General features: G+C 45.5%; 1 protein-coding gene across 5 annotated transcripts in view; it reads left to right on the plus strand.

Annotated features, from left to right (window-relative positions):
- LOC137347822 (exonuclease mut-7 homolog) overlaps positions 1–25,673 on the plus strand; it is a 556,743-nt gene that overhangs the window by 279,633 nt on the left and 251,437 nt on the right. For all 5 annotated transcript variants that reach the window (XM_068012844.1, XM_068012843.1, XM_068012840.1 and 2 more), the window contains 3 exons: positions 8,964–9,174; positions 10,398–10,564; positions 11,040–11,207. In XM_068012844.1, coding sequence (XP_067868945.1) covers positions 8,964–9,174; positions 10,398–10,564; positions 11,040–11,207 — 546 coding nt within the window. The remainder of the gene's footprint in view (positions 1–8,963; positions 9,175–10,397; positions 10,565–11,039; positions 11,208–25,673) is intronic.

Below are 25,673 nucleotides of genomic sequence, written 5' to 3' on the forward strand. Positions count from 1 at the left end.
CCCCCCCACAAGAGAAACCACCCTTTCCACATCCACCTTGCCAAAACCGTTCAGGATCTTATATACTTCAATTAAGTCTCCCCTCACTTTTCTAAACTCCAGTGAAAACAAGCCCAGTCTGTCCAACCTTTGCTCATAAGACAGCCCACTCATTCCAGGTATCAATCTAGTAAACCTCCTCTGAACCGCCTCCACGCATTCACATCCTTCCTTAAATAAGGAGACCAAAACTGCACATAGTATTTGAGATGTGGTCTCACCAATGCCTTGTATGACTGAAGCATAACATCCTTACTTTTATTTTCAATTTCTCATAATAAAGGATAGCATTCCATTAGACTTCTTTATTATATAATATAGTTGGTAGTTTTTTTTAGGGAATCAAGCTCCCTCGTGTAAATAATCTAATTTTTGGGTAATTTAAGGGGATAAATTAAGGGTAAGTCATGGTAGGGCAGCTCGGCAGCGTGGAGTGCTCCTCCTGTGCAATGTGGGAAGTCAGGGACACTGCCAGTGTCCAGGGCGAACATGTGTGCAAGAAGTGTCTGCAGCTACTCGAAATCCGCATTTCGGATCTGGAGCAGTGGCTGGAGATGCTGTGGAGCATCCGCGAGGCTGAGATCATCATGGATAGCATGTACAGGGAGGTGGTCACACCACAGGTAAAGACATTGGTACCAACAACATAGGTAGAAAGAGGGATGAGGTCCTGCAACAAGAATTTAGGGAGCTAGGTGGCAGATTAAAAAGCAGAACCTCAAAGGTTGTAATCTCTGCATTACTCCTGGTGCCACATGCTAAGGAGAATAGGAATAGGAGGATAGAGCAGATGAATGTGTTGCTGAGGAGATGGTGCAGAAGGGAGGACTTTAGTTTCCTGGGTCACTGGGTCTGTTTCTGCAAAGGTGGGACCTGTACAAGTTGGAAGGGTTGCACCCGAACTGGAACGGGACCAACGTCCTTGCTGGGAGGTTTGCTAGTGCTGTTGACGGGGGTGGGGGGGGGGGGGGTGCGGTTTAAACTAATTTGGCAGGGGAATGGGATACAGAGTGGAGGTACAGTAGGGGGTGATGCACAGTCAAATATAGAAGAGAGAAAGTCAGTCTGGAAGGCAGAGCAAATATAGACCTGTTAAGGCACAAGTGAAAAATGCAAGGCTGGATTGCATCTATTTTAATGCAAGGAGTCTTACGAGTAAGGCAGATGAATTGAGGGCATTGATTAGCACATGGGAATATGATATTGCTATCACAGAGACATGGTTGAGGGAGAGGCAGTACTGGCAGCTCAATATTCCAAGGTATAGAATCTTTAGGCGTGACAGGGAAGGGGATAAATGAGGAGGTGGCATTGCACTGTTGATCAAGGAGTCAGTTACTGCAGTAACGAGGGATGCTATCTTTGAAGGTTCCTGAAATGAGGCCATATGGGGAGAACTTAAAAACAAAAAGGGGGCAATCACTTGGCTGGGAGTGTACTACAGGCCTCCAAGTCAGGGAGAGATAGAGGAGCAGATATGTAGGCAAATCTCAGAGAGGTATAAAAATAATAGGGTAATAATAGGGGATTTCAACTTCCCCAATATCAACTGGGATAGTCCAAAGGCTTAAAGGGGGCGGAATTCTTAAAATGCATGCAGGAGAGCTTTTTGAGCCAGCACATAGAAAGTCCTGCAAGAAAAGGGGCGGTACTGGACCTAATCCTAGAGAATGAAGCCAGATAAGTGATAGAAGAGTCAGTGGGGGAGCATTTTGTGGAAAGTGACCATGACTCTGTAAGATTTAAGGTAGTTATGGAAAAGGACAAAGATGGACCGGAAATAAATTACTACCAGTGCCACTGCTAGTCAGAGTAGAAATAGCAGTATATATCGGATGAATACTTGGCTGAAGAGATGGTGTGAGGGGGAGGGTTTTAGATTCCTGGGACATTGGGAGCGGTTCTGGGGGAGGTGGGACCAGTACAAACTGGACGGGTTACACCTAGGCAGGACCGGGACTGATGTCCTAGGGGGAGTATTTGCTGGAGAGGTTGGGGAGGGTTTAAACTAAAATGGCAGGGGGATGGGAACCTTTGCAAGGAATCAGAGAAGGGTGGATCAAAGACAAGAACAAAAGATAGTAAGGGGAATAAGAAAAGTGATAGGCACAGAAATCAAGGGCCAGAATCAAACACGGCCACAGTGAAAAATAGTGGGAAGGGGACAAGTAACGTTAAAATAACAAGCCTTAAGACTTTGTGCCTTAACCCGCGGAGCATTCGCAATAAAGTGGATGAATTAATCGCGCAAATAGATGTAAACGGGTATGATATAGGTGGGATTATGGAGACATGGCTGCAAGGTGACCAGGGATAGGAAATGAACGTCCAGAGGTATTCAGTATTTAGGAAGGACAGACAAAAAGCAGAAGGCGGTGGAGTTGCACTGCTGGTTAAAGAGGTAATTAACGCAACAGTGAGGAAGGATATTAGCTCTGACGATGTGGAATCTGTATGGGTAGAGCTGAGAAACACAAAGGGGCAAAAAACGTTAGTGAAGGTTGTATATAGACCCCCAAACTGTAGTGGTGATGCTGGGAATGGCATTAAACAGGAAATTAGAGATGCGTGCGATAAAGGAACATCTGTAATTATGGGTGATTTTGATCTACATATAGATTGGGCAAATCAAATTAGTCACAATACTGTCGTGAAGGAATTCATGGAGTGTATACGGGATGGTTTTCTGGACTGATATGTTGAGGAACCAACGAGAGAACAGGCTATCCTAGACTGGGTATTATGTAATGAGAGAGGAATAATTGACAGTCTAGTTGTGCGAGACCGCTTGGGGATGAATGATCATAATATGATAGAATTCTTCATCAAGATGGAGAGTGACGTAGTTGATTCTGAGACTAGGGTCCTGAATCTTAATAAAGGAAACTACGAAGGTGTGAGGCGTGAGTTGGCTGTGATGGATTGGGAAACTTTAGTTAAAGGGATGACAATGGATAGGCAATGGCAAACATTCAAAGAGCGCATGGATGAACTGCAACATTTGTTTATTGCTCTCTGGCACAAAAGTAAAACTGGAAAGGTAGCCAAACCGTGGCTTGCAAAGGAAATTAGAGATAGCATTCGATCCAAGGAAGAGGCATACAAATTCGCCAGAAAAAACAACAGACCTGAGGATTGGGAGCAGTTCAGAATTCAGCAAAGGAGGACCAAGGGATTGTTTATGAAGGGGAAGATAGAGTAAGCTTGCGGGGAACATTAGAAATTTTTACAGCCAGTTTTTTAGATATGTGAAGAGAAAAAGATTGGTGAAGACAAATGTAGGTCCCTTACAGTCAGAAACAGGGGAATTTATTATGGGGAACAAAGAAATGGCTGACCAACTAAATGCATACTTTGGTTCTGTCTTCACAAAGGAGGACACTAATACCAGACCAGAAATGTTGGGGAACACAGAGTTTAGTGAGAAGGAGGAATTGAAGGGAATCAGTTTTAGTGGAGAAATGGTGTTGGGGAGATTGATGGGATTGAAGGCCGATAAATCCCCAGGACCTGATAATCTCCATCCCAGAGTCCTTAAGGAAGTGGCCTTAGAAATACTGGATGCATTGGTGGTCATCTTCCAAGGTTCTATAGACTCTGGAACAGTTCCTACAGATTGGGGGGGGGGGGTAGCTAATGTAACCCCACTATTTAAAAAGGGTGGTAGAGAGAAAACAGGGAATTATAGACCAGTCAGCCTGATGTCGATAGTGGGGAAAGTTCTAGAGTACGTTATAAAAGATTTTATAGCAGAGCACTTGGAGAACAGTGGTAGAATCAGACAGAGTCAGCATGGATTTACGAAAGGGAAATCATGCTTGACAAGTCTACTAGAATTCTTCGAGAATGTAACTAGTAGAGTTGATGAGGGGGAGCCAGTGGATGTGGTTTATTTGGACTTTCAGAAGGCTTTCGACAAAGTCCCACTCAAGAGATTAGCGTGTAAAATTAAAACACATGGAATTGGGGGTAGTGTATTGCAATGGATAGAAAATTGGTTGGCAGACAGGAAACAAAGAGCAGGAATAAACGGGTCTTTATCCGAATGGCAGGCATTGATTAGTGGGGTACTGCAGGGATCGGTGCTAGGACCCCAGCTATTCACAATATATATGAATGATTTAGATGAGGGAACTAAATGTAATATCTCCAAATTTGCAGTTGACTCAAAACTGGGTGGGAGGGTGAGCTGTGAGGAGGATGCAGAGAGGCTTCAAGTTGATTTGGACAAATTACGTGAGTGGGCAAATGCATGGCAGATGCAGCATAATGTGGATAAACTTTGGTAGCAAAAACAGGAAGGCAGATTATTATCTGAACAGCGAAAAACTGAGAGAGGGGAATATGCAATGAGACCTGGGTGTTCTTGTACACCAGTCGCTGAAGGCGGTAAAAAAAGCAAATGGTATGTTGGCCTTCATAACGAGAGGATTCGAGTACAGGAGCAGGGATGTCTTGCTGCAATTATAGAGGGCCTTGGTGAGGCCACACCTGGAATATTGTGTGCAGTTTTGATCATCTTATCTGAGGAAGGATGTTATTGCGATAGAGGGAGTGCAGCAAAGGTTTACCAGATTGATTCCTGGGATGGTGGGACTGACATATGAGGAGAGATTGAGTTGGTTAGGATTATATTCGCTAGAGTTCAGAAGAGTGAGGGGAGGACCTCATAGAAACCTATAAAATTCTTACAGGACTTGACAGGATAGATGCAGGAAGGATGTTCCCGATGTTGGAGGAGTCCAGAACCAGGGGCCATAAGCCAAGGATACAGGGTAAACCTTTCAGGACTGAGATGAGGAGAAATTTCTTCACCCAGAGAGTGGTGAGCCTGTGGAATTCGTTACCACAGAAAGCGGTTGAGGCCAAAACATTGTATGTTTTCAAGGAGTTAGATATAGCTCTTGGTCTAAAGGGATCAAAGGGTATGGGGTGAAAGCGGGAACAGGTTACTGAGTTGGGTGATCAGCCATGATCATAATGAATGGCGGAGCAGGCTCGAAGGGCCGAATGGCCTACTCCTGCTCCTATTTTTTATGTTTCTATTTTTCTATAAAGGTACAGAATTGGGGGAAGGCCGATTTTAATATGATAAAACAGGATCTGAATAAGGTGGACTGGGAGCAGCTACTTATAGGAAAGCCTACATCAGACCAGTGGGAGTTATTCGAAGAAGATATAATGAGAGTTCAGGGCCAACATGTTCCTGTTAAGGTGAAGGGTAGGACCAACAAGTCCGGGGAACCCTGGTTATCAAGGGATATAGAGAATTGGATAAGGAAAAAAAAGGAGGATTATGATAGATTCAGAACGCTGAAAACAGCGGAGACCCTAGAGGAGTATAGAAAGTTAGGGGGGGTACTTAAAAAAAGTAATTCGGAGAGCGAAGAGGGGCCATGAAAAAACACTGGTGGGCAAGATAAAGGAAAATTCCAAGGCGTTTTCTAAGTATATTAATGGCAAGAGGATAACCAGGGAAAGAGTAGGGCCCATTAGTGACCAAAGTGGCAATCTGTGTGTGGAGCCGGAGGACAGAGGTGAGGTTTTAAATGATTACTTTTCAGCTGTGTTCACTATGGAGAAGGACGATGTAGGTGTATATCTCGGGGAGGGGGATTGTGATATACTTGAACATATTAGCATTGAAAGGAAGGAAGTATTAGCTGTTTTAGCAGGCTTAAAAGTGGATATATCCCCAGGCCCAGATGAGATGTATCCCAGGCTGTTATGTGAGGCAAGGGAGGAGATAGCAGGGCTCTGACACAAATTTTCAAATCCTCTCTGGCCACAGGAGAGGTACCAGAGGACTGGGGGACAGTGAATGTGGTACCATTATTCAAGAATGGTAGCAGGGATAAACCAAGTGATTACCGGCCGGTGAGTCTAACATCAGTGGTAGGGAAACTATTGGAAAAACTTCTGAGGGGCAGGATTAATTTACACTTGGAGAGGCAGGGATTAATCAGGGATAGTCAGCATGGCTTTGTTAGGGGGAGATTATGTCTAACTAACTTGATTGAATTTTTCGAGGCGGTAACTGGATGTGTAGATGAGGGTAAAGCATTTGATGTAGTCTACATGGACTTCAGTAAGGCTTTTGATAAGGTCCCACATGGGAGATTGGTGAAGAAGGTAAGAGCCCCTGGGATCCAGGGCAATTTGGCAAATTGAATCTAAATTTGGCTTAGTGGCAGGAGGCAGAGGGTGATGGTCAAGGGTTGTTTTTGCAAGTGGAAGCCTGTGACCAGTGGTGTGCCACAGGGATCAGTGCTTGGGACCCTTACTGTTTGTAGTGTACATTAATGATTTAGACGTGAATATAGGAGGTATGATCAGTAAGTTTGTAGATGACACGAAAATTGGTGGTGTCGTAAATAGTGAGGAGGAAAGCCTTAGATTGCAGGACGATATGGATGGGCTGGTAAGATGGGCGGAGCTGTGGCAAATGGAATTTAATCCTGAGAAATTAGGTGATGCATTTTGGGAGGATTAACAAGGCAAGGGAATATACAATGGATGGTAGGACCCTAGGAAGTATAGAGGGACCTTGGTGTACTTGTCCATAGATCACTGAAGGCAGCAGCACAGATAGATAAGGTAGTTAGGAAGGCATATGGAATACTTTCCTTTATTAGCCGAGACACAGAATATAAGCACAGGGAGGTTGTGATGGAGCTGTATAAAACACTAGTTTGGCCACAGCTGGAGTACGGTGTACAGTTCTGGTCACAACACTATAGGAAGGATGTGATTGCACTGGAGAAGGTGCAGAGGAAATTCACTCGGATGTTGCCTGGGCTGGAGCATTTCAGCCAAGAAGAGAGACTGGAAAGACTGGGGTTGTTTTCCTTAGAGCAGAGAAGGCTGAGGGGGGACCTGATTGAGGTATACAAAATTATGAGGGGCATTGATAGGTTAGATAGGAAGAAACTTTTTCCCTTAGCTGAGGTGTCAATAACTAGGGGGCATAGATTTCAGGTAAGGGGCAGGAGGTTTAGAGGGGATGTGAGGAAAACAATTTTCACCCAGAGGGTGGTTGGAACTTGAAACACACTGCCTGAAAGGGTGGCAGAAGCAGGACCCCTCACAACATTTGAGAAGTATTTAGATGAGCAATTGAAACTCCGTCGGGCCAATTGTTGGGAAATGGGATTAGAATAGATAGGTGCTTGATGGCCGGCACAGACACGATGGGTCGAAGGGCCTGTTTCTGTGCTGTATAACTCTATGACTCTATTACTTGCTGTACCTATATGCTAACTTTTTGTGACACATGCACTAGAACACCTAGATCCCTCTGCACCTTGGAGTTCTACAGTCGTTCTCCAATTTAAGTAATACTCTACTTTTTTATTCTTCCTGCTAAAGTGAACAACTTCACATTTTCCCACATTATAATCCATCTGCCAGATATTTTCCCACTCACTCAACCTATCTATATCGGTCTGCAACCTCGCTATGTCCTCTTCACAACATACTTTCCTACATATGTGTCATCTGCAAATTTAGCTACCATGCCATTGCTCCCCTCATCTACTTCATCGATATAAATTGTAAAGTGTTGAGGCCCCAGCACAGACCCCATCAGGACTCCACTCGTCACATCCTGCCAATGACAAAAGGACCCATTTAAACATACTTTCTGTTTTCTGCCAGCCAGCCAATCTTCTCTCCATGCTCCCCCATTTGTGCAATAACTTTTTATGTGGCACTTTGTCAAATGCCTTCTGAAAATCAAAGTACAGTACGTCAAAATGCTCCCCTTTATCCATGGCACATGTCACACCTTCCCCACGACAGACGTCATGCTATAACTGGCCTATAGTTACCTGTTTTCTGCCTCCACACCCCACCCCCCTTCTTGAATAGAGGGGTTATATTTGCTATTTTCCAGTCAGATTTCCAGAATCTAGCGAATTTTGAAAAACTAACACCAACGCATCTACTACTTCATTAGCCACCTCTTTTAAGACCCTCGGATAAAGCCCATCAGGACTTGGGGACTTGTCAGCCCGCATCTCCATCAGTTTGGTCAGTACAGCTTCCCTTGTGATTGTTGTTTCACCAAGTTCCTCTCTTCCTTCCGCCTCCTGATTTACAGCTACTACTGGAATGTTTTTTGTATCCTCTATAGTGAAGACAGAAGCAAAATATTTGTTCATTTCATTTGCCATTTCCTTATTATCTACTACTAACTCCCCATTCTCACTCTAGAGGACCAGCACTCACTTTACTTACTCTTTTCCTTTTTAAATACTAATGCAAATTCATTTTATCCGAGATGTCTCTAAAAGTTTCCCCACTACTGCTGACTGGTCTGTATTTGCTGGGTATATCCCTCTTCCCTATTTTGAATAAGGGTGTAACATTGTCAATCATCCAGTCCTCTGGCACTGCTCCCATATCCAAAGCGGATTGGAAAATTATGGCCAGCACCTCTGCACTTCCTCCCTTACTTCCCTCATTAATCGCGGATGCATCACAATTGGACAAGGTAACTTTTCTATTTTGAGGACTGCCAACCTTTGAAGTACCTCCTCTTGATTTTTATCTTGTCCAATATCACTGATGCCTCCTCCTTTGCTGCTATATTGACAGTATCCTTTTCCATGGTCAGCCCCACCTTTCCTTTGACAACCATTTTACTATTTGTGTTTATTAAAGACTTTTTGGGTTCCCTTTTATGTTAATCAGTAATTTATTCACTTATTATTTCTTTGCCCCTTGTATTCCCTCTTTTACAGAAAAATGGAGTAAGGAAAAATAAGAGTAACAGCCCCAAACTTGTATTTCCCATCTCTGAGTAAGATTGTCAGTTGATGCTGAATTAGAGAGAGTGAGTGCGAGGAACCTGCACTAGTGGGACCTGTACTGAGACCACCCTTTCTGAATGATTGATTGAAATGTATGAGTTCTGTGTTCAGCTGCAGAAAGTCCCAGTTTGGAGACAGGACGACAGGAGAGGGGTGGATGTGCTGATGTCAGTAGAGGATGGCGCGAACCCGGGGAACAGACACCGTGAGAAGGGGCTCAGTCTCCTTGTGCAGTACGTGCTGGGGAAGCCATTGGATAAAACAGAACAGTTATCCAACTGGGAAAAGCGGCCTCTCCGACTCAAACAAATCATCTATGCAGGTGAGCAGCTCCTTATCATCTCACTATGCCATTGTTACCCACTTCTTGTGGCAAATATGCTCATTGGGAAGTCTTTGTGCCCGGAAACCGCTTCCACTTCTTTAGAGTCCTCTTCTTTTTGAGTTGTAATGATCTGGTATGAGAAATATCTTTGAACCATTAGAAATTGGAGACCAATAAAAACAGGAGGCCTTGGCCTGATTGTCCGTTGTCTGGTGACATCTTGAACATGAAAGCTGGTGAGTGTCTGAGCTTCCTGAGGGGAGTCTTATGTTTGATGCTGGGTTATGCACCCTGTAGTGTCAGCTGTGGCTCAGTGGTCCCACTCACCTCTTAGTTAGAAGATCATGGGTTTAGGTCCCATTCCAGAGACTTGAGCCTATAATGTAGGCAGACACACCCGAGCAGTACCAATGTATTGCTGCACTGTCAGAGGTGCCATCTTTCAGATAAGATGTTATACGTCTCACTTAGGTAGCTGCAAAAGACTCCATGGCGCTATTTGAAGAAGAGCAGGGGAGTTCTCCCCAGTGTTCTGGCCAACATCTCCCATGATCTCTGCTGGGAATTGCACCAATGGAGGTGGGGCTTGGTCTCAGCTGTGATGCTGATGTATGAAGATCCTGCCATCATTTGCCCGCTTGAAACTTACCAACCTGGATGGGATACTAGAGAGGATTTGGTGCGTGTGGGACTAAACCCCCATGAGAATCAGTGCCTATGGAACTGTAAACCCCAGTGAGAGTCAGTGTCTGTGGAACTGTAAACCCCAGTGAGAGTCAGTGCCAGTGGAACTGTAAACCCCAGTGAGAGTCAGTGTCTGTGGAACTGTAAACCCCAGTGAGAGTCAGTGTCTGTGGAATTGTAAACCCCAGTGAGAGTCAGTGTCTGTGGAACTGTAAACCCCAGTGAGAGTCAGTGCCAGTGGAACTGTAAACCCCAGTGAGAGTCAGTGCCAGTGGAACTGTAAACCCCAGTGAGAGTCAGTGTCTGTGGAACTGTAAACCCCAGTGAGAGTCAGTGTCTGTGGAACTGTAAACCCCAGTGAGAGTCAGTGCCAGTGGAACTGTAAACCCCAGTAAGAGTCAGTGTCTGTGGAACTGTAAACCCCAGTGAGAGTCAGTGCCTGTGGAACTGTACCCAATATCTTCAGGAGATAAAGAAACAAGAAATGAGAAGAGGGGAAGTATTTAAAGAGGTGACTGTTGTTTTGTGCTCTGCAGCGGCCGATGCCTACTGCCTGCTGGATATTTATGATGTCCTGCGTCAGGACCCACAACGGTTCGGACTGAGCCCCTGCCTTGAAGACTGCGTGATGTTGAAAATGGAGAAGAGGGGAAGGGAAAAGAAGCCAAAGAGAAACAAGAGCAGTCCCACCATCCCAGTCCAGGTAGGAGACAGCACAGCCAGATAAAATTCATCAACTATCAAGAAGTATTTGTGTGTAATCCAAGGGCATGGAGTACTGATGGGATGAACAACTGGGACGGGTTAACGGAGAGGGAGGGATGCAGTGCCAGAGAAGGTTGCAGCGATGCAGTGGGAGAGGGCAGAGAGGGAGGGGTGCAGCGGCAGTGGGCAGGTTCAGCACTGGTTAGATACAGAGTAAAGTGGATTAAGATTTCAGAGATGGATTAATGGATGTGAGTAATGTTGCAGAGTTTGAAATATCTGTTTTTGTTGCTGGATAGATTATGGGGTCTGATGCTTAGTGTATGTTTTCAGGGAGGGGGGTTTGCAGTAAGGGCAAAAGAGCAGGGTTTGGCCCAGTAATCCTACCTTGCTGATTATTAAAATGTGCTACTGATATTGCAAGCTTCTTCTCAGACACAATTTGACACTTTTTACTTGTTCATTGTGTGCAGGCCCCGCAGCCAGCCTCGAAAAAGAAACCATTGTTCCCCCCACTATCAACTTCAGAATTCAGTGTCATCTGTGACAACATGTTGCAGGGCTTGGGCCGATACCTCCGCTGTCTCGGAGTCGATGTGAAGATTCTGGAGAATGGAGATGACCACAGGAAGGCTGCTGAGGTGAGACAGAGTGGGGTGAGAGGGTGAGGGAAGGAAGCGGGGAGAGGCTGACTGGGAAAGTGGAGAGATGGTGAGGGGGGAAGAAAGAAAAGAGTGAGGGGTGAAGGGGAGAGTAGGGGAGGGAGGATGAGGGTTGAAGGGAGAGGGAGGGGAACAGGGTGCAAGGGAAGGAGGAGAGCTAGGTGGGGGAGGAAGGCTGTGAGGGTAAGCGGAAATTGAGAGAAGGGGAGTGGTGCGGGGAAAGGAGAGCGCGGTTGAGGGGCAAGAAGGGGAAGAGAGAGGGGGGAACAGGATGTGAGGAAAGGGCGAGAGAGGGTGAGCGAAGAATGGGAGATTGAGAAAGGGAAAGTGGGTGCGGGGGTGAAGGGGGTGTTGGTACGGATATAATTTAATCTATTGTGGCTGCAAAGTGGTGATTTACAGAATGAGTCAGTTATCATTAAATTGCAGTGTGTAGAGTAAGGCTGATAGCAGGGTTCCTGCCCTCAGTGTGGATTGCCCTTATGGGAGTCAATGGGCGATGGTCACTCTCGGGCATCAAGTGGGGTTACATTTACAGTGGTTTTGGTTTTAGTTTAGTTTAGAGATATAGCACTGAAACAGGCCCTTCGGCCCACCGAGTCTGTGCCGACCATCAACCACCCATTTATACGAATCCTAGACTAATCCCATATTCCTAACACATCCCCACCTGTCCCTATATTTCCCTACCACCTACCTATACTAGGGGCAATTTATAATGGCCAACTTACCTATCAACCTGCAAGTCTTTTGGCTTGTGGGAGGAAACCTTTTGATTATTCATGCGATGCTAAGTTTCCAGCTGTGGGTCACTGTACAGTCTTAGCTGGGATTCCATTGTAGAGAAGGTTACAGTACAAGATACATCCAGGGAGAGGAAAAAATACCAGAGAACATTGCTGAGAAAAGGGGAAAATCGATAAAGTTGCAAGAGAGCCCCATAGAAACAGTGAGGTTCTGTGGGCAGTGGTCACACTAATTATGGCTCTGAATCTGTGGGCAGTGGTCACTCTTATTCTGAGTGTGATTCCATGGGCATTGGTCACTCTCTTACCATAAATGTGTTTCTATGGATAATCCCCACTCTTACTATGATCATAATTCTTTGGCCAGTGGTCACTCTTGTGAGTGTGATTCTATGGGCAGTTGTCACTCTTGGTGTGAGTGTGATTCTATGGGCAGTTGTCACTCTTGCTGTGAGTGTGATTCTGTGGGCAGTTGTCACTCTTGGTGTGAGTGTGATTCTGTGGACAGTGGTCACTTTTTTGCTGTGAGTGTGATTCCATGGGCAGTGGTGTGAGAGTGGACCTCCATTGACCATGATCTTACTGATGATCCTGTCATTTATCTGCTGTGTTCTGACCACCAACTGTTCTCCCTTCCTCATCCAATATCAGAGCGCATCCAACACCCCCTTCAAGGACAACTGTCTAGTTTGCATGTAAGGGGCACTGTAACCAGCTCTCCCATTCTGATGCCCCATCATTGGCCAGAAACAGGTTTGGAGACAATGGGCTGGATTTTGTTCCGGCAACAGGGGTTTAGGTGGCGGGCCGGAAGGCTGGGGGGTTCCTTGCCTCGGCCCTTCGTCGGACCTTCGGTGCAATCTAACAGCGGGCAGCCAATTAACAGCCCTCTGTCAGGATGCTGTCCCTTTAAGGGATGAGTTCCCACCTCCGGCCAATCGGAGGGCTGGCAGTTGTGCAGTACTGGCAGCGTCACTGGGAGTAGTGGCCACTGCCGGTACTGCAGTAGGCCCTGCAGTACCAAGGACTGCTGGAGACCCTGGGAGAGGTATTTGGAGTGGGGTCGCTGGGGCCATTCAGGCAGGCCCAGGAGGGGGTGGTTGGTGAGGGTGGGGGTGTCTTTTGGGGGCGGGGGGGGGGCAGCCATCACCACTGGGGGACCTTCTGGAAGCCCTGGATTGCCTCCAAAGAGGGGACCCACCCCGTCCCCGCTCGGTGGCCATCAGGTTTTACCTGGTGGTATCTCCCTGCAGCTGCAGGCCCAATTGAGTTAGAGGCGGAAAGAGACCCTTAAGTGGCCATTTAACCCATATGGGTTCACATAGCAATACCTTTTGTTTGGAGGAGGTGAGTGGAGTTAAAGGAGAAGTTGTTCAATCTGAGGACAAATGAGGTTAATAACATGCTCAGCTGTGACATACCCCATGATGGAATTCCCTGCTGACCCGCTGGGAGCAGAATGAACATGATGAGTGACCACTGGATAAGGCAGCAGTGATCACAGAATCACAGAATAATACAGCGCAGGAGAGGCCCTTCGGCCCATCGAATCTGCACGGATGCATTAAAGACACCTGACCTGTCTACCTAATCCCATTTGCCAGCACTTGGCCCATAGCCTTGAATGTTATGACGTGCCAAGTGCTCATCCAGGTAATTTTTAAAGGATGTGAAGCAACCTGCATCTATCACCCTCCCAGGCAGTGCATTCCAGACTGTCACCACCCTCTGAGTAAAAAAAGTTCTTCCTCAAATCTCCCTTAAACCTCCTGCCCCTCAACTTAAACTTGTGTCCCCTCGTAACTGACCCTTCAACTAAGGGGAACAGCTGCTCCCTATCCACCCTGTCCATGCCCCTCATAATCTTGTATACCTCGGTCAGGTCACCCCCTCAGTCTTCTCTGCTCCAGCGAAAACAACCCAAGCCTATCCAACCTCTCTTCATAGCTTAAATGTTCCATCCCAGGCATTATCCTGGTGAATCACCTCTGCACCCCTTCCAGTGAAATCACATCCTTCCTATAATGTGGCGACCAGAATTGCACACAGTACTGCAGCTGTGGCCTTACCAAAGTTCTTTACAACTCCAACATGACCTCCCTGCTTTTGTAATCTATGCCTCAATTGATAAAGACAAGTGTCCCATGTGCCTTTTTCACCACCCTATTAACCTGCCCTTCTGCCTTCAGGAATCTATGGACAAACACGCCAAGGTCCCTTTGTTCCTCGGAACTTCCCAGTGTCAGGCCATTCATTGAATACTTCCATGTCACATTACTCCTTCCAAAGTGTATCACCTCACACTTTTCAGGGTTAAATTCCATCTGCCACTTTTCTGCCCATTTGACCATCCCGTCTATATCTCACTGTTAACCACTCAACCAATCTTTGTGTCATCCGCGAACTTACTGATCCTACCCCCAACATAGTCATCTATGTCGTTTATATAAATGACAAGCAATAGGGCACCCACAACAGATCCCTGTGGTACGCCACTGGACACTGGCTTCCAGTCACTAAAACAGCCGTCTGTCATCACTCTCTGTCTCCTGCAGCTAAGCCAATTTTGAATCCACCTTATCAAGTTACCCTGTATCCCATGTACATTTGCTTTCTTGATAAGTCTCCCATGTGGGACCTTGTCAAAGGCTTTGCTGAAATCCATGTAAACTACATCAGCTGCACTACCCTCGTCTACACACCTGGTCACATTCTCAAAAAATTCAGTCAAATTTGTTAGGCTTGACTTCCCTCTGACAAAGCCATGCTGACTATTCCTAATCAAATTTTGCCCCTCCAAGTGGAGATAGATTCTGTCCTCCAAAATTTTTCCAATAGTTTCCCTACCATTGACGTGAGACTCACTGGTCTATAGTTCCCTGGCTTATCTCTACAACCTTTCTTAAATAGTGGGACCACATTAGCTGTTCTCCAGTCCTCTGGCACCTCCCCGGTGGCCAGAGAGGAATTAAAAATTTGGGTCAGAGCCCCTGCAATCTCCACCCTCGCCTCCCACAGCATCTTGGGACACAAATCATCCAGACCTGGAGATTTGTCCACTTTTAAGCCTGCCAAAACCTCCAATACCTTGTCACTCCCTATGACAATTCGCTCAAGAACCTCACAGTCTCTCTCTCCGAGTTCCATATCTACTTCCTCATTTCTTTCTCCATAACCAGCTTAAATTGTATCATGTTGTGGTCGCTATCACCAAAATGCACCCCCACCAACACATCAATCACCTGTCCGGCTTCATTCCCCGGAATTAGGTCCAGCACTGCACCCTCCCTTGTTGGATGCTCTACATATTGAGCTAAAAAGTTCTCCTGTATACATTTTAAGAACTCCACTCCATCTAAGCCCTTAACACGATGACTATCCCAATTAATGTTGGGAAAGTTGAAATCACCTAATATAATTAGCCTATTATTATTTTTACACACCTCTGCGAATTGCGCACATATTTGCTCCTCAATTTCCCGCTGACTATCTGGGGGTCTATAATAAACACGTACCAATGTGGCTGTCCCTTTTTTATTCCTAAACTCTACCCATAAAGCTTCATTTGATGCCCCCTCCAAGGTATCATCTCTCCTGACTGCAGTAACTGATTCATAACTAATATTGCAACGCCCCCTCCTCTTTTACCCACTCCTCTGTCTCGCCTGAAGATTCTATATCCCGGGATATTGAGCTGCCAATCCTGCCCCTCCCTCAACCATGTCTCCGTGATGGCTACTATATCACAATTCCACGTGTCAATCCTTGCCCTGCACTCATCCGTTTTACCTGTAATACTCCTGGCATTAAAGTAGAGGCCATCCATCCTGGTCTTTTTCCCTTGAAACTTACTTCCACTGTATTCCCTCTGACTTGTTTGCTTTCCTGTGTTTAGCTGTGTCCCTATTCTGCTGGGAGTCTGCGTCCCCTCCCCCTGCCAAATTAGTTTAAACTCCTCCCAACAGCACTAGCAAACCCGCCAGTGAGGATGTTCGTCCCCCTCTGGTTCAGATGTAGACCGTCCCGCTTGTACAGGTCCTACCTTCCCCAGAAACGGTCCCTGTGGTCCAGGAATGCCTGTGGAATCGAGGCTGAGCTGGGATGGGGTGGGAGTGAATTGGAAGGCACTATTTGTATCTACTGGGGGTTGTATAAGAATTGTAAAAGTGTGCTTGATGTTGGTAATGAGGCTTTGAGTTTACTGCACCTCATGCTTTAGTTGGTGCTCGCTGTGTGTTCCTTTCTCCCTATTACAATAGGAGATGCATTATAACCATGGAAAATGTGCACAGACTGTGAAAGTGACAAAGAACATTCAGTACTTGGTGGGTCATATTACAAGTGCCAACAAACCACTGTTTAAATTGGACATTTAGGAAAAACATCACATCATTTTGACTGGACATGGTTGCCAATGATGCAATGGCTCAGGAGTGAAGCAGTCATTGGCTAAAATATCACTGACTGAGACTAATGGTTTGGCTGCTGAAGTCTTTCTGCTCTGGTACTGGACTTAACACAGTACATTTACACAACATTATGAGACAAAGCCGAGCCCAGTCCTGGCCTTACTCCAGGTCTGAACATGCACTTCCCAGCTGGAGTGATGGGCGACAATCAGGAGCAGGATCTGCATCTGTACCCCCAGAGGGGCTCTGACCAATTTTAATCACCGAAATGGTGCTCAACTCACTCATCCACTCAGACTAGGAGTGGAACTTGTGATTTTCTGGTCTGTGGAGCTCAGTACCATGCGAAGCAGGATATTTACTGGGATATGCTAGTGTACATGGCTCAGTACCACATGGGCGGGGCCCATTTCAGGAGTAATGCAGCATTACAATCACGACTACATTTAAGCAATACTTCACTGGGTGCTTTGGGCATTCTGAGGATGCGGAGGGTTGCAATATTTATCAAAAGTTCTAACTAGTTTTCTCAGGTCTACAGTGTCCTCAACAGGAGTGTTCCTTCCAGCTCCATAGGCACCCAGCTGTTGGCCCACAATTGACCGCCATTCTTCCCCAACCCTTACTGTTCTCTTCCCCCCCGCCACCTACTTCCCATTCTGCCCCCAGGATTCAGGTGGTGCCCACTGTCTGAGAGCCAAGTGGGTTAAGTTGGAAGCAGTGAACAGCCTGTGGCGGGGCGATGAACCCCAACAGCTCATCCCAATTATTGAGGTAATGCCGTCGGGCCGTCCTCTCTGGGCGCCTGCTGCGGTCATGCCTTTTTGGTGCCTCTAGTCAGCAACTAATCCCATTGTGTCTAAACAGAAGTCCTGATGCAAGCCGTGTTGTTGAGATGACAGGCTCCTTTGGTTTTGTTTGTGTTTATTATTCAGACTTGCTCTTGTTCTGTCCATGGTTGTGTGCACGTTACACAGCTGTGACTGCAGGTGCGGGGTCTACCAGTACAGATCCACATGGCTTGTGGGGGTATCGGACCATATATGACTGAGAGCTACTTCCTTTCTTGATCAGGCTGGAGTGCAGAGTGAGGGGGTACATGCTGACCTTGGGCACTATGGGTCCAACACACCTATAGACTGGGCTTGGAGAGAGGGTGGGGTGGAAGCGAGTGGCATTTCACAGCCAGAAGTTCAAGAAGGGTGAAAGAGGTATCAGAAGTGTAAGAGAACAGGCGGAGATGGGATGTAGTAATAGGGGGAAGAAGGGTAGTGGGGACTGAGGTGGGGGTGGTGTGGGGGGGATGGTAGGAGAGGGGAGTGTAGGAGTGGGGAATTGTAGGTACTGTACACAATTTACATACTTTTGGTGCTTTCCGCATTGTTGTTGATTTGCCTACTTTAGGTTTTGTATTGACCCATTGCTGTATATTGTATCTGTGGGTTATTTAGGTCACTGTGGGACATTGCAGGTGATCTTCCAACCCCTCCCCCACCAACCCCCCACAACACCCAACCCCTCATTATGCTGTGCAGGGAGTGTCTACAACCTGGGCTGCTGTTGCTCCCAGATTCAATGACACTGCGATGGAACTCAGCACACTGGTACCTGTCAACTGGGGGATCAGACCTCGCCCTGGGGAGCATAGTAAACCAGAACTAGTGAACTCATTGTCTAGTTCCAGCCTGTGGGTTATCAGCTCAAGCAACAAACTCCACTTCAAAGTTGTAACGGCATTAAGTTAATTGCAAAATAGAAGATGTTGTATTGTCTGCTTTCAGACATTGATGTAAGATATAGGAAGCAAGGACCACTTTGAGAAACCAGAGAACGAGGGTTAATGTAAAGTGCTCATTACAAAGATTTAGATTGTCGATCTGTCAACTGAATTGGCCCCTCAACAAGCTGTCAGTAAATAACATGCTTGCTGTGTTGTTGGACCAATGCCTTGTTGTATGTGCCTGATAGAGCCCAGCCATCTGGCAGGGGAATGCTATCTCATAGTAACAAAGGCATTTCCTGAAACCTGCCCTGTCTGTGGACCGGGCTTGGCCAGTCCCAATGGGGGCACAAGTCAATAGCTGCAAAAAAAAACAAGCCTTTGAAAATGACCTTGTTGTTTTTGGTCTGTTCAGATACTGTATTATCAGCAATTATGAGGAAACACTAAGTGCAGAGGCCTTCAGCCACGTTAAGCTTGACTGCTCTGTGCTGGGACAGAACTGTTTGCTACAGAAAGATCCTTCATTCTTAAATTGTGCCTGTCTGTTCTTCTGAAATTTGATTTCAACAATCAAGTGCTAAGAAATCACCCCAAACATTTTTAATCCGCCTTTACTGGTACAGAAAGTGTGTTAAATTTGAACAGTCTTCACCCTCCAGGTTTCCGTAGACAGCTGCGATTGTACATGTGTATGGGGTGTTGGGTATCTCATATATTGGATTGCAGCTGGTTTGAGCTTTGCTTACCTGATCCATATCTATCAGGAAAGTCTTAGTTTTGAGTCCTGGTGTGTGGAGAATTTGAGAGTCATAGCTATGGCTGTGGTCAGGATGCACAGTGCCCCTGACCTAGAGAGGAGGAGAAAAGCCAGAGATCCCACTCCTGATTTCTTGAAATATACACATGCGGATCTTGAAATAGGGCTGGGTTAATTTTGGCTGTGATTCCCTGCATGAAGAATAATCCAGTAATATTCACTGTCCAGCTTCTCACAAAGGATAAGTTGCCAGAGGACTTCAACTGGACATGCATGACCAAATAAATGCATACTTTGATTCTGTCTTCACAAAGGAGGACACAAATATCTTACCAGAAATGTTGGGGAACACAGGGCTTAGTGAGAGAGAGGAACTGAAGGAAATCAGTATTAGTAGAGAAATGGTGTTGGGGAAGTTGATGGGATTAAAGGCCGATAAATCCCCAGGGCCTGATGGTATGCATCCCAGAGTACTTAAGGAAGTGGCCCTAGAAATAGTGGATGCATTGATGGTCATGTTCCAAGATTCTATAGACTCTGGAACAGTTCCTACAGATTGGAGGGTAGCTAATGTAGCCCACTATTTAAAAAGGGAGGTAGAGAGAAAGCAGGGAATTATAGACCAGTCAGCCTGACGTTGGTAGTGGGGAAAATTCTAGAGTCCATTATCAAAGATTTTATAGCAGAGCACTTAGAGAACAGTGGTGGAATCGGGCAGAGTCACCATGGATTTATGAAAGGGAAATCATGCTTGATAAATCTGCTAGAATTCTTCGAGGATGTAACTAGTAGAGTTGATGAGGGGGAGCCAGTGGATGTGGTTTATTTGGACTTTCAGAAGGCTTTCGACAAAGTCCCACATAAGAGATTAGCATGTAAAATTAAAGCGCATGGATTGGGGTAGTGTATTGCAATGGATAGAAAATTGGATGGCAGAGTGGAAACAAAGATTAGGGATAAATGGGTCTTTTTCTGAATGGCAGGCAGTGACTTGTGGGGTACCGCAGGGATCGGTGCTAGGACCCCAGCTATTCACAATCTAAATGATTTAGATGAGGACACTAAATGTAATATCTTCAAATTTGCAGATGACACAAAACTGGGTGGGAGGGTGAGTTGTGAGGAGGATGCAGAGAAGCTTCAGGGTGATTTAGACAAGTTGAGTGAATGGACTAATGCATGGCAGATGCAGTATAGTGTGGATAAATGTGAGGTTTTCCACTTTGGTAGCAAAAACAGGAAGGCAGATTATCATCTGAACAGCTATAAACTGAGAGAGGGGAATATGCAGCGAGACCTAGGTGTTCTCGTACACCAGTCGCTGAAGGTAAGCATGCAGGTGCAACAGGTGGTAAAAAAAGCAAATGGTATGTTGGCCTTCATAGCGAGAAGATTTGAGTACAGAAGCAGGGATGTCTTGCTGCAATTATACAGGGCCTTGGTGAGGCCACACCTGGAATATTGTGTGCAGTTTTGTTCTCCTTATCTGAGGAAGGATGTTATTGCTATAGAGGGAGTGCAGTGCAGGTTTACCAGACTGATTCCTGGGATGGCGGGACTGACGTATGAGGAGAGATTGAGTCGGTTAGGATTATATTCGCTGGAGTTCAGAAGAGTGAGGAGGGATCTCATAGAAACCTATAAAATTCTAACAGGACTTGACAGGGTAGATGCAGGAAGGATGTTCCCGATGGTGGGGGAGTCCAGAACCAGGGGTCATAGTCTAAGGATACGGGATAAATCTTTCAGGACTGAGATGAGGAGAAATTTCTTCACCCAGAGAGTGGTGAGCCTGTGGAATTCACTGCCACAGAAAGCAGTTGAGGCCAAAACATTGTATGTTTTCAAGAAGTTAGATATAGCTCTTGGGGCAAAAGGGATCAAAGGGCGAAAGCGAGAACAGGTTACTGAGTTGGATGATCAGCCATGATCATGATGAATGGCGGAGCAGGCTCGAAGGGCCGAATGGCCTACTCCTGCTCTCTATGTTTCCATGCTTCCAGGGTGAGAACATCTATAACAGAGAAAGAGAAGAGATAAACTGAGAGAAGATACAGGTGGTGAGAGCACAAACGCAAACTCCAGTCTTACACCCTCGGGAGAAATTATTCCAGCATCCTCACCCTTCCTTCCCAACCACCTATCTAGGAAAAGGGCTAAATAGAGCTCAGGGGAAGGTGAATAAATCTTTCCCCGCAATATTACCACAGAGTGAATCACAAATCGTTTGTACAGTAATCATGGGGTGATGGGATGCCTGTATAATCACACTTTCACAGCAGTGAAGTGGCTGATTGGAAATGCTTGAAACTGGTTTTGGTATCACCAGATGTTGCCTGTAGTGGCACTGTTGAGACTACAACTGCAGGGCTTTCCCAGTTTTGCACTCCTCTCCGGTTGATACTGATGGTTGCTGGGGTCTATAGGAACAGGAGTAGGCCATTTAGCAGAAATAATTGGGGCTTGTAAGAATGTCCGTGTAGAAACACAGCAAGACCTGGACAATATCCAGGCTTGGGCAAGTAACATTCGCACCACACAAGTGCCAGGCAATGACCATCTCCAACAAGAGAGAATCTAATCATCTTCCCTTGACATTCAATGGCATTACCATCGCTGAATCCCCTACTATCAACATTCTGAGGATTACCATTGACCAGAAACTGAACTGGAGTAGCCATATAAATACCTTGGCTACAGGAGCAGGTCAGAGGCTAGGAACCCTGCAGTGAGTAACTCGCCTCCTGACTCCCCAATGCCTATGCAGTATCTACAAGGCACAAGTCAGGAGTGTGATGGAATACTCTCCTCTTGCCTGGATGGGTGCAGCTCCAACAACATTCGAGAAGCTCCACACCATTCAGGACAAAGCCGCCTTCTTGATTGACACCCCATCTACAAACATTCATTCCCTCCACCACCGACGCACAGTGGCAGTGGTGTGTATCTTTACAAGATGCACTGCAGCAATGCACCAAGGCTCCTTAGACAGCACCTTCCAAACCCGCGACCTCTACTGCCTAGAAGGACAAGGGCAGCAAACGCATGGGAACACCACCACCTGCAAGTTCCCCTCCAAGCCACACACCATCCAGACTTGGAGCTACATCGCTGTTCCTTCGCTGTTGCTGGGTCAAAATCCTGGAACTCCCTTCTTAACAGCACTGTGGGTGTACCTACCCCCCATGGCCTGCAGCGGTTCAAGTTGCAGCTCACCCCCCTCACCTTCTCAAGGGCAATTAGGGATGGGCAATAACTGCTGCCCTAGCCAGTGATGCCCACATCCTATGAATGAATAAAAAAAAGTTACTGCAATAATCGTGGGCGACGTTAATCCTCATATAGATTGGACAAATCAAATTGGCAAAGCTAGCCTTGAGGACGAGTTCAGAGAGTGTATTTGGGACAGTTTCTTAGAAAACTACATTGTGGAACCATCCAGGGAATAAGCTATTTTAATCCTGATAATGTGCAATGGGATAGGATTAATCATAGCAAAGGATTCTCCAGGGAAGAGTGTTCATTACATGATACAATTTCATATTCAATTTGAGGGTGAGAAACTTGGGTCTGAAACTGGTCTCTTAAACTTAAAAGGCAATTATAAAGGTACGAAGACAGAGTTAGCTAAAATGGACTGGGAAAGTAGGTAAGATGGTAGATAAGCAGTAGCAGATATTTAAGGAGCTGTTTCATAACTCTCAACAAAGATAAATTCCATTGAGCAAGAAAGACTCTGAGAAGGATTAGCCATCTATGGCTAACTAAGGAAGTTAAAAAATGATATCAAATGGAAAGAAAAGGTGTGCAATGTTGCAAAGATTGAGAATAATTTAGAAACCAACAAAGGATGGCTTAAAAAAAAGTAGAGGGTGAAATTAAAGTATGAGAGCAAACTAGCAAAAACATAGCAGACAGTAAGAGCTTCTACAAGTATATAAAAAAGGGAAGAGAGTAGCTAAAGTTAAACATTGATCCCTTAGAGGATGAGACTGGGGAATTAATGGTAAACAAGAAAATAACAGAGACTTTGAACAAATATTTATGTCTGTTTTCACAGTCGAAGACACTAAAGGCATCCCAATAATAGTAGAAAATCAGGAGGGAAAAGGGAGGGAGGAACTTAAAACAATCATTATCACCAGTGAAAAAAAGTACTAGGAAAATTAGAGGGACGAAAGGCTGACAAGTTCCCTGGACCTGATGGCCTGCGTCCTAGAGTCTTAAAAGAAGTAGCTGCAGAGATAGTAGATGTAATCTTTCAAAATTCCCTAGATTCTGAAAAAGGTGTCAGTGGTTTGGAAAACAGGAAATGTAACACCTCTATTCTAGAAAGGAGGGAGACAGAAAGGAAACTCTAGGCCAGTTAGCCTAACATCTGTCATTGGGAAGATGCTGGAGCCCAATATTAAAAGGAAGTAGTACCAGGGCATTGAGAAAATCACTTAGAAAAAGCTTTTGATGAAGTGCCACACAACAGACTTGTGAGAATAACATGGAATAAAAGGGACAGTAGCAACATGGATACAAAATTGGTTGAGTGACCGGAAACAGTGTGTGGGGTATAATGGATGTTTTTTGGACTGAAGAAAGGTTTGTTGTTGGGATCTCCAAGGGTTAGTGTTAGGACCCTTGCTGTTCCGGATATATATTAATGACTTAGACCGTGATGTACAGGGCACAATTTGAAAATTTATGGATGATACAAAACGTGGAAACATTGAACTGTGAGGAGCATAGTGTAGAAATGGACAGGTTGGTTGAATGGGCGGACAAGTGGCAGATGAAATTTAATGCATTGAAGTGATTCATTTTGGGAGGAACAACACAGAGAGACAATATAAGTAAAGGGTGAAGTTCTAAATGGTGTGCAGGAGCAGATGGACCTGGGTGTATATGTGCATAAATTATTGAAGGTGCAGGACAGGTTGAGGGAGCAGTTAGTAGAGCATACAGCATCCTCGGCTTCATTAATAGAGACATAATACAAAAGCAAGGAGGTTATGTTAAACTCGTATGGAACATTGGTTCAGCGTCAACTGGAGTATTGTGTCCAGTTCTGGGCGCTACACTTTAGGAAAGATGTAAAGACATTGAGAGAGTTCAGAAAAGGTTAACAAGAATAGTTCCAAGGATGGGCAACTTCAGTTTCATGGATAGATTGGAGAAGTTGGGACTGTTTTCTTTGGAGAAGATAAAGTTGAGGGGAGATTTGATAGAGGTGTTCAAAATCGTGAGGGGTCTGGACAGGATAGATAGGGAAAATCATTCCCATTGGTGGAGGGATCAAGAACAAGGCACAGATTTAAGGTAATTGGCACAAGAAGCAATGGCAACCTGAGATAAAGCTTTTTCACGCAGGTTAGGATCTGGAATGCCTGAGAGGGGGTGGAGGGAGGTTCAATTGAGGCATTCAAGAGGGAATTGGATTGTAATCTGAAAAGGAAGAATGGGCAGGGCTATGGGGGGAAGGCAGGGCAGTAACACCAGGTAAAATGCTCTTTTGGAGAGCCAGCGCTGACACGATGGACTGAATGACCTCCTCCTGTGCTGTAACAATTCTGTGATAATACAATCAAGCAGAATCAACATGATTTTACGAAAGGAGAATCATATCTGACAAATTTACTAGAGTTCATTGAGGATGTAACGAGCAGGGTGGATAAAGTAGATTTCAAAAGTATATTCAATAAGGTGCCATGTAAAAGGTTACTGCACAAGATAAGACCTCATGTTTTTCGGGGTAATATATTAGAATGGATAGAAGATTGGCTAACGAGCAGGAAACAGTCTAGCTAAATGGGTCATTTTTAGGTTGGCTAACTATAACTAGTGGGGTGCCATAGGGGTCAGTGCTAGGGCCTCAACTATTTAGTCTATATTAATGAGTTGGATGAAGGGATCGAGTGTATTGTAGCCAAATTTGCAGACAAGGTAATTGGGAATAGTCAGCATGGTTTTGTGAAAGAGAAGTTGTGTTTAGCCAATTTATTGGAGTTCTTTGAAGGAGTAAAATGCGCTGTGGATAAAGGGGAGCCCGTTGATGTACTGTACTTGGATTTCCAGAAGGCATTTGACAAGGTGCCACATAAAAGGTTATTGTGCAAAGTAGGAGCTCATGGTATAGGGGGTAACATATTAGCATGGATAGAAGATTGGCTGGTTGGCAGAAAACAGAGACTCTCCATAAATGTGTCCTTTTCTGATTGGCAGGATGTGACGAGTGGAGTCCTGTAGGGGTCTCTGCTGGGGCCTCAACATTTTATAATTTATATCAATGACTTAGATGAGGGGAGCAATGGCATGGTGGATTAATTTGCAAATGACACAAAGATAGGTAGGAAAGTATGTTGTGAAGAGGACTTGGGGAGGTTGCAGACCGATATAGATAGGTTGAGTGAGTGGGGAAAAAGCTGGCAGATGGAGTATAATGTGGGAAAATGTTGTTCACTTTGGCAGGAAGAATAAAAAAGCAGAGTATTACTTAAATGAAGAACGACTGCAGAATTGCAAGGTGCAGAGGGATCTCGGTGTTCCAGCGCATGAGTCACAAAAAGTTAGTATGCAGAAACAGCAAGTAATAAAGGTGGATAATGGACTGCTATCCTTTATTACAAGAGGAATTGAAAATAAAAGTAAGGATGGTATGCTCCCTCTCCCTCTCTGTTTCTCCCCTCCCCCTCTCTGAGGTCCTCCCCTCCCTCCCTCCCTCTCAGTTCTCCCTCTCTCTCAGTTCCCCCCCCCCTCCCTCTATCTCAGATCCTCCCCTCTCCCTCAGTTCCCCCCTCTCTCTCTCTCTCTCTCTCAGAT

The sequence above is a fragment of the Heterodontus francisci genome, chromosome 32, assembly GCF_036365525.1.
Source record: "Heterodontus francisci isolate sHetFra1 chromosome 32, sHetFra1.hap1, whole genome shotgun sequence".
Classification (NCBI taxonomy): domain Eukaryota; kingdom Metazoa; phylum Chordata; class Chondrichthyes; order Heterodontiformes; family Heterodontidae; genus Heterodontus; species Heterodontus francisci.